The following is a 12,802-nucleotide window of genomic DNA, read 5'->3' on the forward strand; positions in this document are numbered from 1 at the left end:
CACTGGAGACCAGCTAAATTCTCCCTCAGTGTCTTGCTCACCTACAAACGTGTGTGTGCAGGTTATGTGTGCCACACGTGTGGAGATCAGAAGACAAGTCTCAGTAGTTGGTTCTCTCCTACTGCCGTGTCGGATCCGGGGATTGAACTCTCATCACACCTGTAAAAAAGTGTCTGTGTGCTCTGAGCTAGCTCCCCAGCCGACTCTTGCTCCTTCTTCATTTGGTTCAAAGACACTCTTTTTCGCCTAAGACAATTTGTAATAGAGTCTTCTTATGTGAAACTGAGAGTTTTGAGTTGGGGTCATAATTTTGTTTTGCTTTTTGTGTGTGTGGTTCTGAGATCAAACCCAGAGCCTTGAGCTTCCTGGCAAGTGATCTATCATCATTGAGCCACATCCCTGATGATAGGACTCTGAAGCATTAACAAGACACTACTATTTAATAACTGTATAACACTGAAAAGTTATGTTTTCAATGTTGCCTACCTGTTCGGAGCTAGGTTCAATGAAGAACGTGGTGATGGAGGCGATGCCGGATGTGATACTGAAGAGCCACCTGATGCCAGTGATGACAGTATGCAGGATGTGCTCCCTGCTGTGGACGTAGTGATAGGCAGTGCTGAAGGCCTTGGCAACACCCTGTGAAGACAGACAACTCAACTTGCGTTTTTTTTTTTTTAAACTGCAAAGTGGCCAGTAATAACTGTCTCTTAAGTTTATGATCAACAAATTAGTTAAAAATCAGTTCTCAAAAGGTACTCTGAGATTCTGTTAGGCAAAAAGGATCATCAAGACATCAAAAGTGTAGAGAGGCCCATATAACTTTCTATGCTTTGCAATAGATATGTGCTGTCAGAAGAAGATAAACTTAGAAGGGAAAAGCCCTTTTACTATTATTATTATTGAGACAGGTTTTCATTATGTGGTCCTGCCTGCCTAGCCTAGAACTTGCTGTGTAGACCAGGATAACCTTGAACTCACAGAGATACACCTACCAATCCACCAATTCCTAGAATTAACCTGACTCCCAATATTAATTTCTTTATATCTATGGCCTTTACCATCAGGTCAACAGAACAGAATATGTCTGGCTTCAAGATCTACAAATGCTTGTTACACAGTCTTCCTATAAGCATAAGACTGTTCCACAGAGAAGTCCATAATACCAGTTGTAACCTTTTCAAAAAACCCTAGGAACCACAAATTCTTCAAAATCACACACACACACACACACACACACACACACACACACACACACACTCACACCAACATATGTGGGAGAGACAGACACAGAGATCAGATTCAAGAAAGGGAGATAGATAGATAGATTGATTGATTAAAGTCATCTAATGGTAACCCAGGGGTTCAATTTCCAGGACTAATGGCCTAATTTATAATCATTTGGGCATGCTCACTAATAAGACCATAAGTAGCTAATTTACTGACAGTTCCATACTCTACCATTTGCTTTCTGATACCTTTGTCTCATCTTCATTTGACATGAGAATGAATCTTATTTAAAACGATGTTCAGAGAAAGAACCTGCCCGTTTCCTCAGTTACCCAGCCAGGAAGGTGAAAGGGGAAGCGAAACACAAAGCAACCCACACAGAACACGGGCACAGCAATCTCCTGACTTGCTACAGCCCACAGACTGTTGTGAGATACGTGTACCCTGGGTGAAGATGCATTTGCTGTGATGGGGGTTAATAAAGAGCAGAATGGTCACTAGCTAGGCAGGAGGTATAGGTGGTATTTCTGGGGACAGAGAGGACTCTGGGAAGGAGAAAGGCTAAGGAAGAGGAGAAAGCTAGTTAGGAACAAGCCAAAGCTATAGGCTGAGCTTTCATAATTAATTAATAAGTCTCTGTCTCGTTATTTGTGAGCCAGAGGCCCAAAGAAAAATCTGAATCCAACCTGGAGACTCCAATATCCACATAAGACTTTTTTTTGTAAGAAAATGGTCTCTCGGGCAGCTCAGTGTATAGAGATGGGTCTCTTTTAAGAGGCTTTGCTGTGCAGCAGAGCACCTGAGCAGCTGGAATGCTGGGTAAAAATGCCTGCTGCATCATAGACTGAGCAGCTTCCCAGAGCTGGGGTAATAAAGGCACTGGCATGAGGCTAGGCTCTCAGGGAACTGAATGGGGGTAGAGGAGCCAGCTGCCAGAGCCGTGCAGTGGCTGGGGTGGCCGGTTAAGGTTTGTCTCATGGTCAGGGAACGCTGCAGGTGCTCAGAAAGCCAGGTCCAGACACACACAAAACTCTAAAAAGGTACAATATGCTTAAAGATGTGCTTAGATGCTGAAGAAAGAAAAGAAAATAGATATGCACGGTCATAGAGAAAATAGTTTAAAAGTAATAAATTAAAGTCTTTAAAGAGAGAGTAAAATAATATGAAAAGAATAACAACTGCTGAGAGACACTGGATTATGGAAACTGCTAAATTAAACCAACTTATACATTTTAAGAATGTCTTAACTTCAAAATGGAAGTCAGAAAATATTTTGTGTTGGGGAAGAGGTTATGGCTTTGTTTCCACAGGAATCGAAAGTTATGGTTCCCTTCAAAATTAATAAGGATCAGATTTGATTGGGGAGACCTCCTGAAAATCTTGGCTACAGACATGAGGGAAAAACAACAAGAAAGACTACAAGACACTGTAAGCTGATCCCTTGATATGGGAACAACTCTGAGACAGGATGAGACATGATAAACCTTGTTGGCTACAGAGTCTTTATGACTTATTATTGCATGCCATCCTTTCATATGGCATGAATAGAGATTTATATTACAGTTTGGTTATGCAATCCAAACGGACTTATAAAGTTGACAGATGGCTTTTGCCTGCTCAACATATAACAAAAACATCATCTTTAGCTGACTTGTGTACACTGCACATTCCATACTTGCATTAATACAGATATATATGTTACTTTTAAAAGTTTTTGTGTTTTTTTTTTCAGAAAAAAAGGACCAGACACAAATAAAGACAATTATCCCAAGTGACCCAGCCTCTCAGAATGCCTCTGTTGCAGTTTCCTCAAAATTCTGCATCCAGAACAACTTCAAAGCTGCTAGCTGAGAGATCCAGTCTCACAGACTACTCTATCCAGGACTTCAAGTAAGCTCTGAACTTTCTCATTAAACAGAGACTGGACCACAAATGTTACAGCTAGTTTTCCCAGGACTTGATCATTATCCCAATTTTCTCAGGGTTCCCTAAAGTTGTCATCACCCCCAGACAATAGTAAGAAGTCTAGAGAAGATGATGTCCACATTCCCAAGAGGTGGCATGGGTAGTTTTTGGTCATTTGGTGAAGTATGGATGTTTGTCATTGTTAGGGGGATTGGTTACAAGTTGTTATTGATCATGGTCAGGAATAAAACTAAACAAAGGAGATTAGATTCAGGGATCTCTTTCTGAAGGGAAGAAAGGAGAGCTATAGTATAGAAAGAATAAAAGGGTAGATTAGTAAATCTACATTTAAGCTAAAAAAACAACTATTAATCTAAAATATTTTCATTGATATGGGGTTTTGTATGTTGATACAAATTTAAGGTTGTTTTTGTTATACTGTGTATATGTTTCTATTCTTGTTTTAGACATTGTACCTGTGCAGCTCAATTTAAAATGTAATGTAAAGTTCTAGTCCTTGAAAGCTATTTAGGATAATTGAGAAATATAGGTTAGTAGTTAGTTATCTCTAATAATTAAACTTGTAGTCATGTTAGGTATGTTTTCAAGATTAAACAGAGATATATTTTAGATAAATAGGTGGTCTTCAAACACTCAGAGACCAACAGAATATGGCATTTAAGATGTTTTAATAACCTAAGGCTTTTCATGACAGTGAGACACGTCTGCTCTTGGCAGCACCAATTTACTTAAAGAAAGGGATGATGGGAATCAAAGAACCTCCATATGGTGTTTGCTTTTATTGTGGCAAAGTTAGCCACTGGGCAAGAAACTGCCCTTGCCTTGACTGCTGACAGTATGATGTCTAAACTGGACAAGCAGGACACAAAAGAAAGCAATGTTGAACTTTGCCAAGACAAGGTAGGACAGTCCTTCAAAATTCCCGCTTCACAGAGAACTCTGTCAGATATTCTAAGTCCACAGGTCAAAGATGGATGCCCCAACATTACAGATGAACCTTGGGTGACTGTCCAGGCAGCCAGATGTCTATGTCATTTCTTAGTTTAGGAAGTTACTTGCTCTGCACTTCCTGTTATTCAGGTAACATTATATCCTTCTCAGGTCTCTGGAGGGGTTGAAGACAAGATAGTTGTAGTTATAGTTTTCCTTGTTACCAAATTCATAAAAGAAACTTACATATGAGATATAAAGTTTATAAGGTTAGGAAACATAGACGCTGAAGCCAGCCTGGTCTACAGAGTGAGTTCCAGGACAGCCAGGGCTACACAGAGAAACCCTGTCTCAAAAAACCAAACAAAGAAACATAGAAGCTTAAGTTGTTTATCTAAGAAGGTGTTTTAAGGTCTGAAAAGATAATTTTATGATGGTAATACAAATAGTAATTGAAAATGGTTTAGGTCTAAAACTTGGACTCACTGAGATAGGATAGATAGTACAGTACTTTCTCTGAATTTGCCAGATACAAATGAACTGGATATTGTAAATATAATTCTTACCTGATAATGGTTCTTAATGTATATAGTTTTACTATGTCAGAGTTAAAAACTCTTCCTCTTTATTTAGACAACACCTGATAATTGTCCTTACTGTATATAGTTTTACTATGTTAGAGGTAAAACCTTTTCTTTTTATTTGGACAAAAAGGGGGAAATGTTGTGGGATATTCGTACACTGTGAAGATGTATTTTCTGTGATTGGGGTTAACAAAAAAACTAAGCAGCTAATAGGTAGGCAGGAAGTATAGGTGGTATTTCTGGGGCCAGAAAGGACTCTGGGAAAGAGAAAGGCTGAGATACCAGGAGACATGGAGAGGAAACAGGAGGTGCAAGATGGAAGAGAGGTAATACCACATGATAGAATATAGATGAATATAAATAGGTTGATTTAAGTTATAAGAGCTAGTTAGGAACAAGCCTAAGCTATAGGCTGAGATTTCATAATTAATTAGTTAATAAGTCTCTGTGTCATTATGTGAGCTGGCAGCCTGAAGAAACATCAGACTACAATGGACCACAGCCTCCGTGGCTTTAAATCTATAGCTTAATTGCAGTCTCTACCCATAAAATTAGAGCTAGATGTTCTAGCTATTTCTCAGTCTGAAATGTGCCTATCATTTTCGTGATCTAATTTGAAAACAAGAATTCTCAAGAAATATTTGGGCTTCTTCATTTTCATCAGAAGTTACAACACTCAACAGGAGCTGTGAGGATGCGTATCACACCTCTTGTGGAAAGAACAAAGGAACGGATAGGGAGCACTATTAATAAAAGCAGACATATCCCTTGTCCTAGCTTTGTTTTTGCTACTGTGAAAAAAAAATCCTGACACAACTCAGGAAAGAAAGGGTTAACACCAAATTGCAGTGCATTACTTCAGGGAAGGAAAGGCAGGAATTTAAAGCATCTAAAAGAGTGCTTCTTGACCCATGGGTCAAGACCCCTTTGACAAACCTCTATCTCCAAAAGTATTTACATTATGATTCATAACGGTAGCAAAGTAAGTTATGAAGTAGCAATGAAAATAATTTTATTGTTGGGGGTCACCACAGCATGAGGGTCGCGGCGTTAGGAAGGTTGAGAACTGCTGAGAAAGCATCACTGGCGCAGTCAGGAGTAGAAAGAGAACAAACTTAAGGCTCTTTGCTCACTTGCTTCTGTGCTCAGGCAGCTTTTTCCTACCACTGTTCGGGACCCCTCTGCCTTTGAGTGGTGCTGCCCAAAACAGGTTGGGTCTTCCCACATCATTAAGTATCAAGATAACAGTCCCCCGCCCAGACATACCCAGAGGCTACCCTAATCTACACAAGTCCCCATGAAGACTCTCTTCCCAGGTATTCCAGGTTGTGTCAAGTTAATAGTTAAAGCTAACCCACACACCCTTCTACATATTTGTTCCTATTCTGTGGGTCTCAGTGGTTTGGTCTTTGGTTCTGCACAAAGCATCAGTTTCTGTTCCTATGCTTCATGCCAGGAGACACATATGAACAATATTCCCAGAGAGGCTCAGGCATGGATGTGTCCAAGTCTTTCCATAAATTATCGGGAACCTGTCAAAAGGCTGATCCATAAAAAAAAACAGAACAAGCATGATGATGCTGTCTACATCCAGCCCTACTCTCCTTATCTGCTTCTGGGTTTGACTTCGAAGACATCCAGACAGAGAAGCTGCTGACTACTGCTCTTGTAGACTTTCTAACTTACCTGATAGAATTTGATCTCATGATGTAGGAAGATGTTTATTTCATGGGGATCTCGAAGAGTGTCAATTGCCAGGACCCCAAAGATCCTCATATATGCATCATGAAGAGGCAGAGCCAGGAATGACCCATGACGCTCACTCTTCCTTCGGGAACTATTCCAGAAGAAGATGTTCCCATGGTGCTGAACTTGAGGGACATGGATTGGCTTGCCTTCATCCACTACTGTAAAACTGTTGAAAAGTGGATACAAGGATAGGGAAAGGTTGCAGGCTTTAGACTAAACCATAGAGAAAACAAAATATAGTCTTCTACAATTCTAAGCAATATATGTAGGGAAGGTGAATCAGGTAATATCACTAGTTTAGAGGGTCTGACTTGTTAAGATTTGAAAAAATCATTACAGAGCTAGAAGTGTGGTTCAAAGGTAGAGTGCTTGTGTGGCATGTGTGAGGCACCCAGTTCCATCTCCAGTACCGCAAAAGAGAAGCAGAGACAAAGAGGCAACCCTAGATCTTCGAGGAAATAGATATGTACCAAATGCTGGGGCTACAAGGTATGGAGCCGACATTGTAAAGCTGAGCCCCTAAACAGTGAAGCATTTCCAGAGTGAGGTCTAGAAATGATCTGGTAAAACCAATTAGGATCATGGGGCTTGAGAGATGGACTAGCAGTTAAGAGCACTGTTTCTCTTGCAGAGGACCTAGGTTCGATTTCCAGAACCCACGTGGTGGCTCATAACTGACAATAACTCTAGTTCCAGGGGACCTGACATCCTCTTCTGGCTTCTGCAGACACCAGGCATGCAAGTGGTACACAGACATACATGCCAGCAAAACACCCATACACACAAAATAAATTAATTGATAAAAATACAACAACAACAAAGACCATTTAGGACTGGAAGCCCATCTGGTCCCATTCTGGAAGCACTGGTCGCTTAAAGACAGTTCTCTCTTGAGCAAATCACCAAGGTTCAATGCCTGCTTACTTCAGAAGGGAAAATACTGTTTTAGAAAGATGTAACCAGAGCCAGGCATGATGGCACACACCTGTAATCTAGCACTTGGGAAGCAGAGGCAGGAGGATCAGGAGTTCAAGGCCAGCCTTGACCCCATAGTGAGTTGGAGGCCAGCCTGAAGTCCATGAGCTCCTATCTTTAAAACGAATAGAAAGAAACCGACTCTTCAACAAGTTCTTACCTGATTCCTTTCATGTCCCTGTAGAGCACTTTGTTCAGTACAAAGGGAGCATCATCCAGGGTACAAGCCACATTCCTCAAGAGAACATCCCCTCTCTCTGGCAGGAAGAGGTTTTCTTCTAAGAGGGAAATGTGAGCACTGATCTTCTTATTTCCATGAGCTTCAGCATCCTGTGGCAAAATATTTCTGATCATGGATTTGCATTTGTCAGTGGCTACAAAGATCCCCTAATTCCTTTGCTAGCCTCTTTGGGAATCTAGCACCAATGATTTCATTGAATAAGTGACAGAGATTACCAATCATGGGCAGGGGGGAAAAGGCAGATACCACACTGCCCTTCAAACCTGAATTCTAGTTAGTCAGTGGAATGGGTGTCTTACGTGTAGTTAGACTGCTTTACCGAAAACAAACACAACCCAAACAAAATAAAACTTTTTAACTCTAATCAAATTTAAAGGTTCAAAACTTTGATCCCTTGGAACCACAGTCTCAGTTGGAGGTGAGGGACTTCAGCAAAGAGCACTGATTTCAGAGGGTTCCAGCAAGGGGATGCCTGCGTTCTCCTCACCTTTCACCATCTAAACATGAGTGTGAAAACAAAGTTCCTGAGGATTTGTTCTAGGTTTTAAAAAGATTTCTTTATTTTTATGTTCTGTGTATGGGTGCTCTGCCTACATGTGTGTGCTCCATGTGCATGCCTGGTGCCAGCAGAGAACATTAGGTCTCCTGGAACTAGAGTAACAAGTGACTGTGAGTCACCATGTGGGTGCCAGGAATTGAAGGTGGGTCCCCTCTGCAAGTGCAACAAGTGTACTTAACAGCTGAACCATTTTCCCAGCCTCAAAGAATTCTTAACAGCCTGGATCTGATCAGGGACATATCAGGAAAGTTTCTTGGAGACTAAGACTGTAGACTTTCTGTTCTAAAATTTGCATATAAAGATTAGGTTTCAGTGTGGCATTCATCAAAGTTTGCTTTTCTTTCGGTTTTTTTGAGACAGGGTTTCCTTATATAACAGTCCTAGCTGTCCTAGGACTCACTTTGTAGGCCAGGCTGGCCTCAAACTCACAGAGATCCACCTGCCTCTGCCTCCCGAGTGCTGGGATTAAAGGCGTGCGTCACCACCACCCGGCAAAGTTTGCTTTTGTTGTTTCTTCTTCCCCCCTTCTTTTCTCTCCCTTGTCCCCCCACTCCACAGCCTCCTTTCTGTTTTCATGTCACATGGGACCCTTTGGGCTCCCCTCTCTCAACACCTCTTGTTCCCTTCTCGTTTAGTTTCATAGTCTGTACTCATCCTTATCCTTATCCCCTGCTGTTCTTGATTGTCAAGGTGACTACATCTCAAACTAATCAAAGCAGAAGCCGCTGGGCACACCTGTGAAGAATTTTTCTTGATTGAATTATTTGAGATCCATCCTAAATCTGGATCTTTTTTTTGGGGGAGGAGAGATCTAGCTTAGATCTGGGCCACACCTTCTGGTGGCAGCCTATATAAAGGGTGTGGAAGAACAAAGCATTGCTCTTTGCCTGCTTGCCCTCCCTCTCACTGGCAAGTCCATTCCTTCCCTGGTGTTGGAGCCACTTCTTTGGAATTCCGGTGGATATTGAAGACCAGCTGAGACATCCAGCCTCATGGACTGAACAGCTGCTGGATTCTTGGGCCTTCCATTGGCAGACAGCCATTGTTGGACTAGCTGGACCACAGCTTGCAAGCCAGTCTAACATCCCCCCTCCCCGCCGTTTTATTTGAGACAGGTTCTTTTTTTTTCCCTCTTTTTTTTTTAAGATTTATTTATTTATTTGTGTATACAGTGTTCTGTCTGCATGTATGCATGCAAGCCAGAAGAGGGCGCTAGATATCATTATAGATGGTTGTGAGCCACCATGTGGTTGCCGGGAATTGAACTCAGGACCTCTGGAAGAGCAGCCAGTGCTCTTAACCTCTGAGCCATCTCTCCAGCCCGAGACAGGTTCTTTCTATGTAGTCCTGGATGTCCTGGAGCCCACAATGTAGACCAGGATGGCCTTGAACTCACAAAGATCCCCCTGCCTCTGCCTCCTGGATGCTGGGATTAAAGATGTGTGCCATCCCACTGGGTATACATCCTATCAGTTCTGTTTCTCTCGAGAACCCTGATCAACACCTTCCCTTTATTTACATACACACATTATTAAAAGTAAGGATCTATGTATGATGAGAACATGCAATTCTTATTTTTCTGAGTCTGGGTAACTTCACTTAATATTTCTAGAGTGCTCCATTTTCCTCCAAACTGCATAATTTTGTTTTTCTTTACAGTTTAGCGAAATTCCATTGTGTACCTGTGCCACATTTTCATTATACATTATTCTATCGATAGGCAGCTAGGCTGCTTCTGTTTCTTTGCTATTGTGAAAAACATAGGAATGAATGTAACATACAAATGTCCCTGTGGCAGGATATAGAGTTCTTTGGTATATGTTCAGGAATGGTGCAGCCAAGTCCCATGGCAGTTCTGTTTTTAGCTCTTTGAAGAACACCCACACTGGTTTCTATAGTGGCTGCATCAGTTCACACTCATCAGCACTGGACAAGGCTCCCTCTTCCCCACATCCTCACCAGCTTTTGCGGTCATGTGTTTCATGATCCCGGCCATTTTGACTGGGATGAGATGGAATCTGAAACTAGTGTTAATTTGTGTTCCCCAATGACTAAGAATGTTGAAACTTAAAAAAGGGTTGGTTATTTGTCTTTCTTTTCTATCTTTCTATCTGTCTGTCTATCTATCTATCTATCTATCTATCTATCTATCTATCTAGTTTTTTTGAGACAGGATTTCTCTGTGTAACTGCCCTGGCTGCCCTGGCTGCCCTGGAATTTACTCTGTAGATAAGGCTGGCCTCAAAATCAGAGACCCACCTGTCTCTGCTTCCCAAGTTTTGGAATTAAAGGTGTGTGCCACCACTGTCTGGCTTATTTATTTATTTTTTGAGATAAGGTCTCACTATGTAGTTCTGGCTAACCTGAAAGGTTTCCTGAACCAGTATGAAAGCCACTTGGTGAAAGGAGAAAATTGTCCCCACAAATTGTCTGTTCACCTCTACACACATTCCTAGCATGCTCCCCAATAATAAAAATAAAATTTAAACAAAAATTCTTTTTTGATGGGTAAATTGTTCCTCAATCATCATGCAAAGTAAATGTAGCTTGCACTGTTGTATATCTCCCTACTGGCATTTTTCATTATCATTCTATTATCTAGTCTTGGCATATGAGAATCTCAGAACAAATAAGTTTCCAGGTCATCATTTCCATATCTTTCTGTCTTACTCCAATCATCCGGGCTTTATCTCACTTAGCTTGCTTTATTTGTATGTATTTTTTAAATAATTTATTTAACTTTATTTTATGTGCATTGGTATAACAGTGTCAGATCTCCAGGAACTGACAGACAGTTACAGAGTCACAGACAGTTGTGAGCTGCCATGTGGGTGCTGGGAATTGAACCCGGGTCCTCTGGAAGAGCAGTCAGTGCTCTTAACCACTAAGCCATCTCTCCAGCCCATATGTATTTTTTTTTCTAAGACAGAACTTTATGTAGCCCAGCCTGGCCTAAAATTCAGTTTGTAGCCAAGGATGATTTTTAAATTCTGATTATCTTGGGTCTACCTTCTGAGATTTGAGATTGCAAGTATGCGCCATTCATATCTGGTTAACAAAGAGCTGGGGATTGAACCCAGAGCTTCATACATGCTAGGCATGCTAGCAATTGAACTCCATCTCTAGCCCCTTACTTAGGCTTGAGTCATTTATAATTTTTTTTTGTAATAAGTGAATCATCTTTAGTATCACTCAATGATTTTTTTCAGCATTCAGTGATTTTTTTCAAGCAAATTTTATGTGTTCCTCTTATGCAGCTATTGAATATCACATACTGTGAGAAAACGTTTCCTTTCATAGTACTTTAGAAAGTGTACCTGGAGCCGGGTGGTGGTGGCGCATGCCTTTAATCCCAGCACTTGGGAGGCAGAGCCAGGCAGATTCTCTGTGAGTTCAAAGCCAGCCTGGGCTACAGAGCGAGTTCCAGGGCAGGCTCCAAACCTACAGAGAGACCTGTTTCGAAAAAAACAAAAACAACAACAACAAGAAAGCATACCTGGGTGAGGGCCCTAAAGGTCTCGGCATACACTGGCTCCAGGGACACCCCACTTGTCTCTGCAGCATGTTGGATCTGATGGAGCCACTTCCGTCTTGCGCAGTTCCTTAGACCCTCAGTGTGGCTCCTCTCTAAAGAACTCATCAGAAACTCCACAACACTGTCCAGAACTTGGTCCTCGTTGCCCCTGAGTTCAGACACAACCAATTCTATGTACTTCTGAAACTGCTCTGAAGACAACTTTATTTCATGACCAGGATGTGGCTTTGGAAATTGGATGTGCAGTTTAGCTAAAAAACATAAGTGAGAAACAGAGAGCAGACCAAAAGTTCATTTACCTATGGGAAATCTTTTCATTTTCCTCTTACAGTAAGCTGAAGCCCTTACGTGTATGTTCTATGGACAACTGAATACACTAAAGGGATTTCTGGGCACTGTGACGGACTTCCGAGACTAATTCAGTATGACTTCGGTGCCGGTGGCGGCGGCGGTGGCGGCGGCTGTTTTAACTCGACCTCTAGCCAGGTGAATTCCCAGAGTCTGCTGTCACCCTCCTGTTTGTCTTCCATATCCTATCCTGTTGTTCTTTGGCACTGTCCTTTGTGGTCACCCATTTCCATTCCTAATTTTATAACCCAAAACAGAGTTTACCAATGGTGAATGATTCATACATTTTTTTAAAACTAAACTAAAACACTGCCTGTTTGGCTAGGAATATGGCTCAGTGATAATGCACTTGCCTAGCATTCACAAAGCCCTGGGTTCAGTCTCTAGGACACAACACACACACACACACACACACACACACACACACCACACACCATACACACATACCACACCACACACACACACATACTACATACATACCACACACACACACACCACACACACACACACACACACACACACACACACGCTACACATACTATACACACACACTATACACACCACACACTGCACATACACTACACATACCACACACACACTACACAGACCACACACACACTCACATTCACACACCACACACATACCACACACACACATACACACTACACATCACACACATAACACACACACACACACTACACATCACACACATAACACACACACAC

General features: G+C 41.6%; 1 protein-coding gene across 4 annotated transcripts in view; it reads right to left on the reverse strand.

The window, feature by feature from the left end:
- Efcab5 (EF-hand calcium binding domain 5) overlaps positions 1 to 12,802 on the reverse strand; it is a 137,294-nt gene that overhangs the window by 25,015 nt on the left and 99,477 nt on the right. For all 4 annotated transcript variants that reach the window (XM_037201494.1, XM_037201493.1, XM_037201492.1 and 1 more), the window contains 4 exons: positions 11,691 to 11,980; positions 7,555 to 7,724; positions 6,357 to 6,585; positions 487 to 639 (listed from right to left, as the gene is read on the reverse strand). In XM_037201494.1, coding sequence (XP_037057389.1) covers positions 487 to 639; positions 6,357 to 6,585; positions 7,555 to 7,724; positions 11,691 to 11,980 — 842 coding nt within the window. The remainder of the gene's footprint in view (positions 1 to 486; positions 640 to 6,356; positions 6,586 to 7,554; positions 7,725 to 11,690; positions 11,981 to 12,802) is intronic.

Source organism: Peromyscus leucopus, chromosome 8b, assembly GCF_004664715.2.
Source record: "Peromyscus leucopus breed LL Stock chromosome 8b, UCI_PerLeu_2.1, whole genome shotgun sequence".
Classification (NCBI taxonomy): domain Eukaryota; kingdom Metazoa; phylum Chordata; class Mammalia; order Rodentia; family Cricetidae; genus Peromyscus; species Peromyscus leucopus.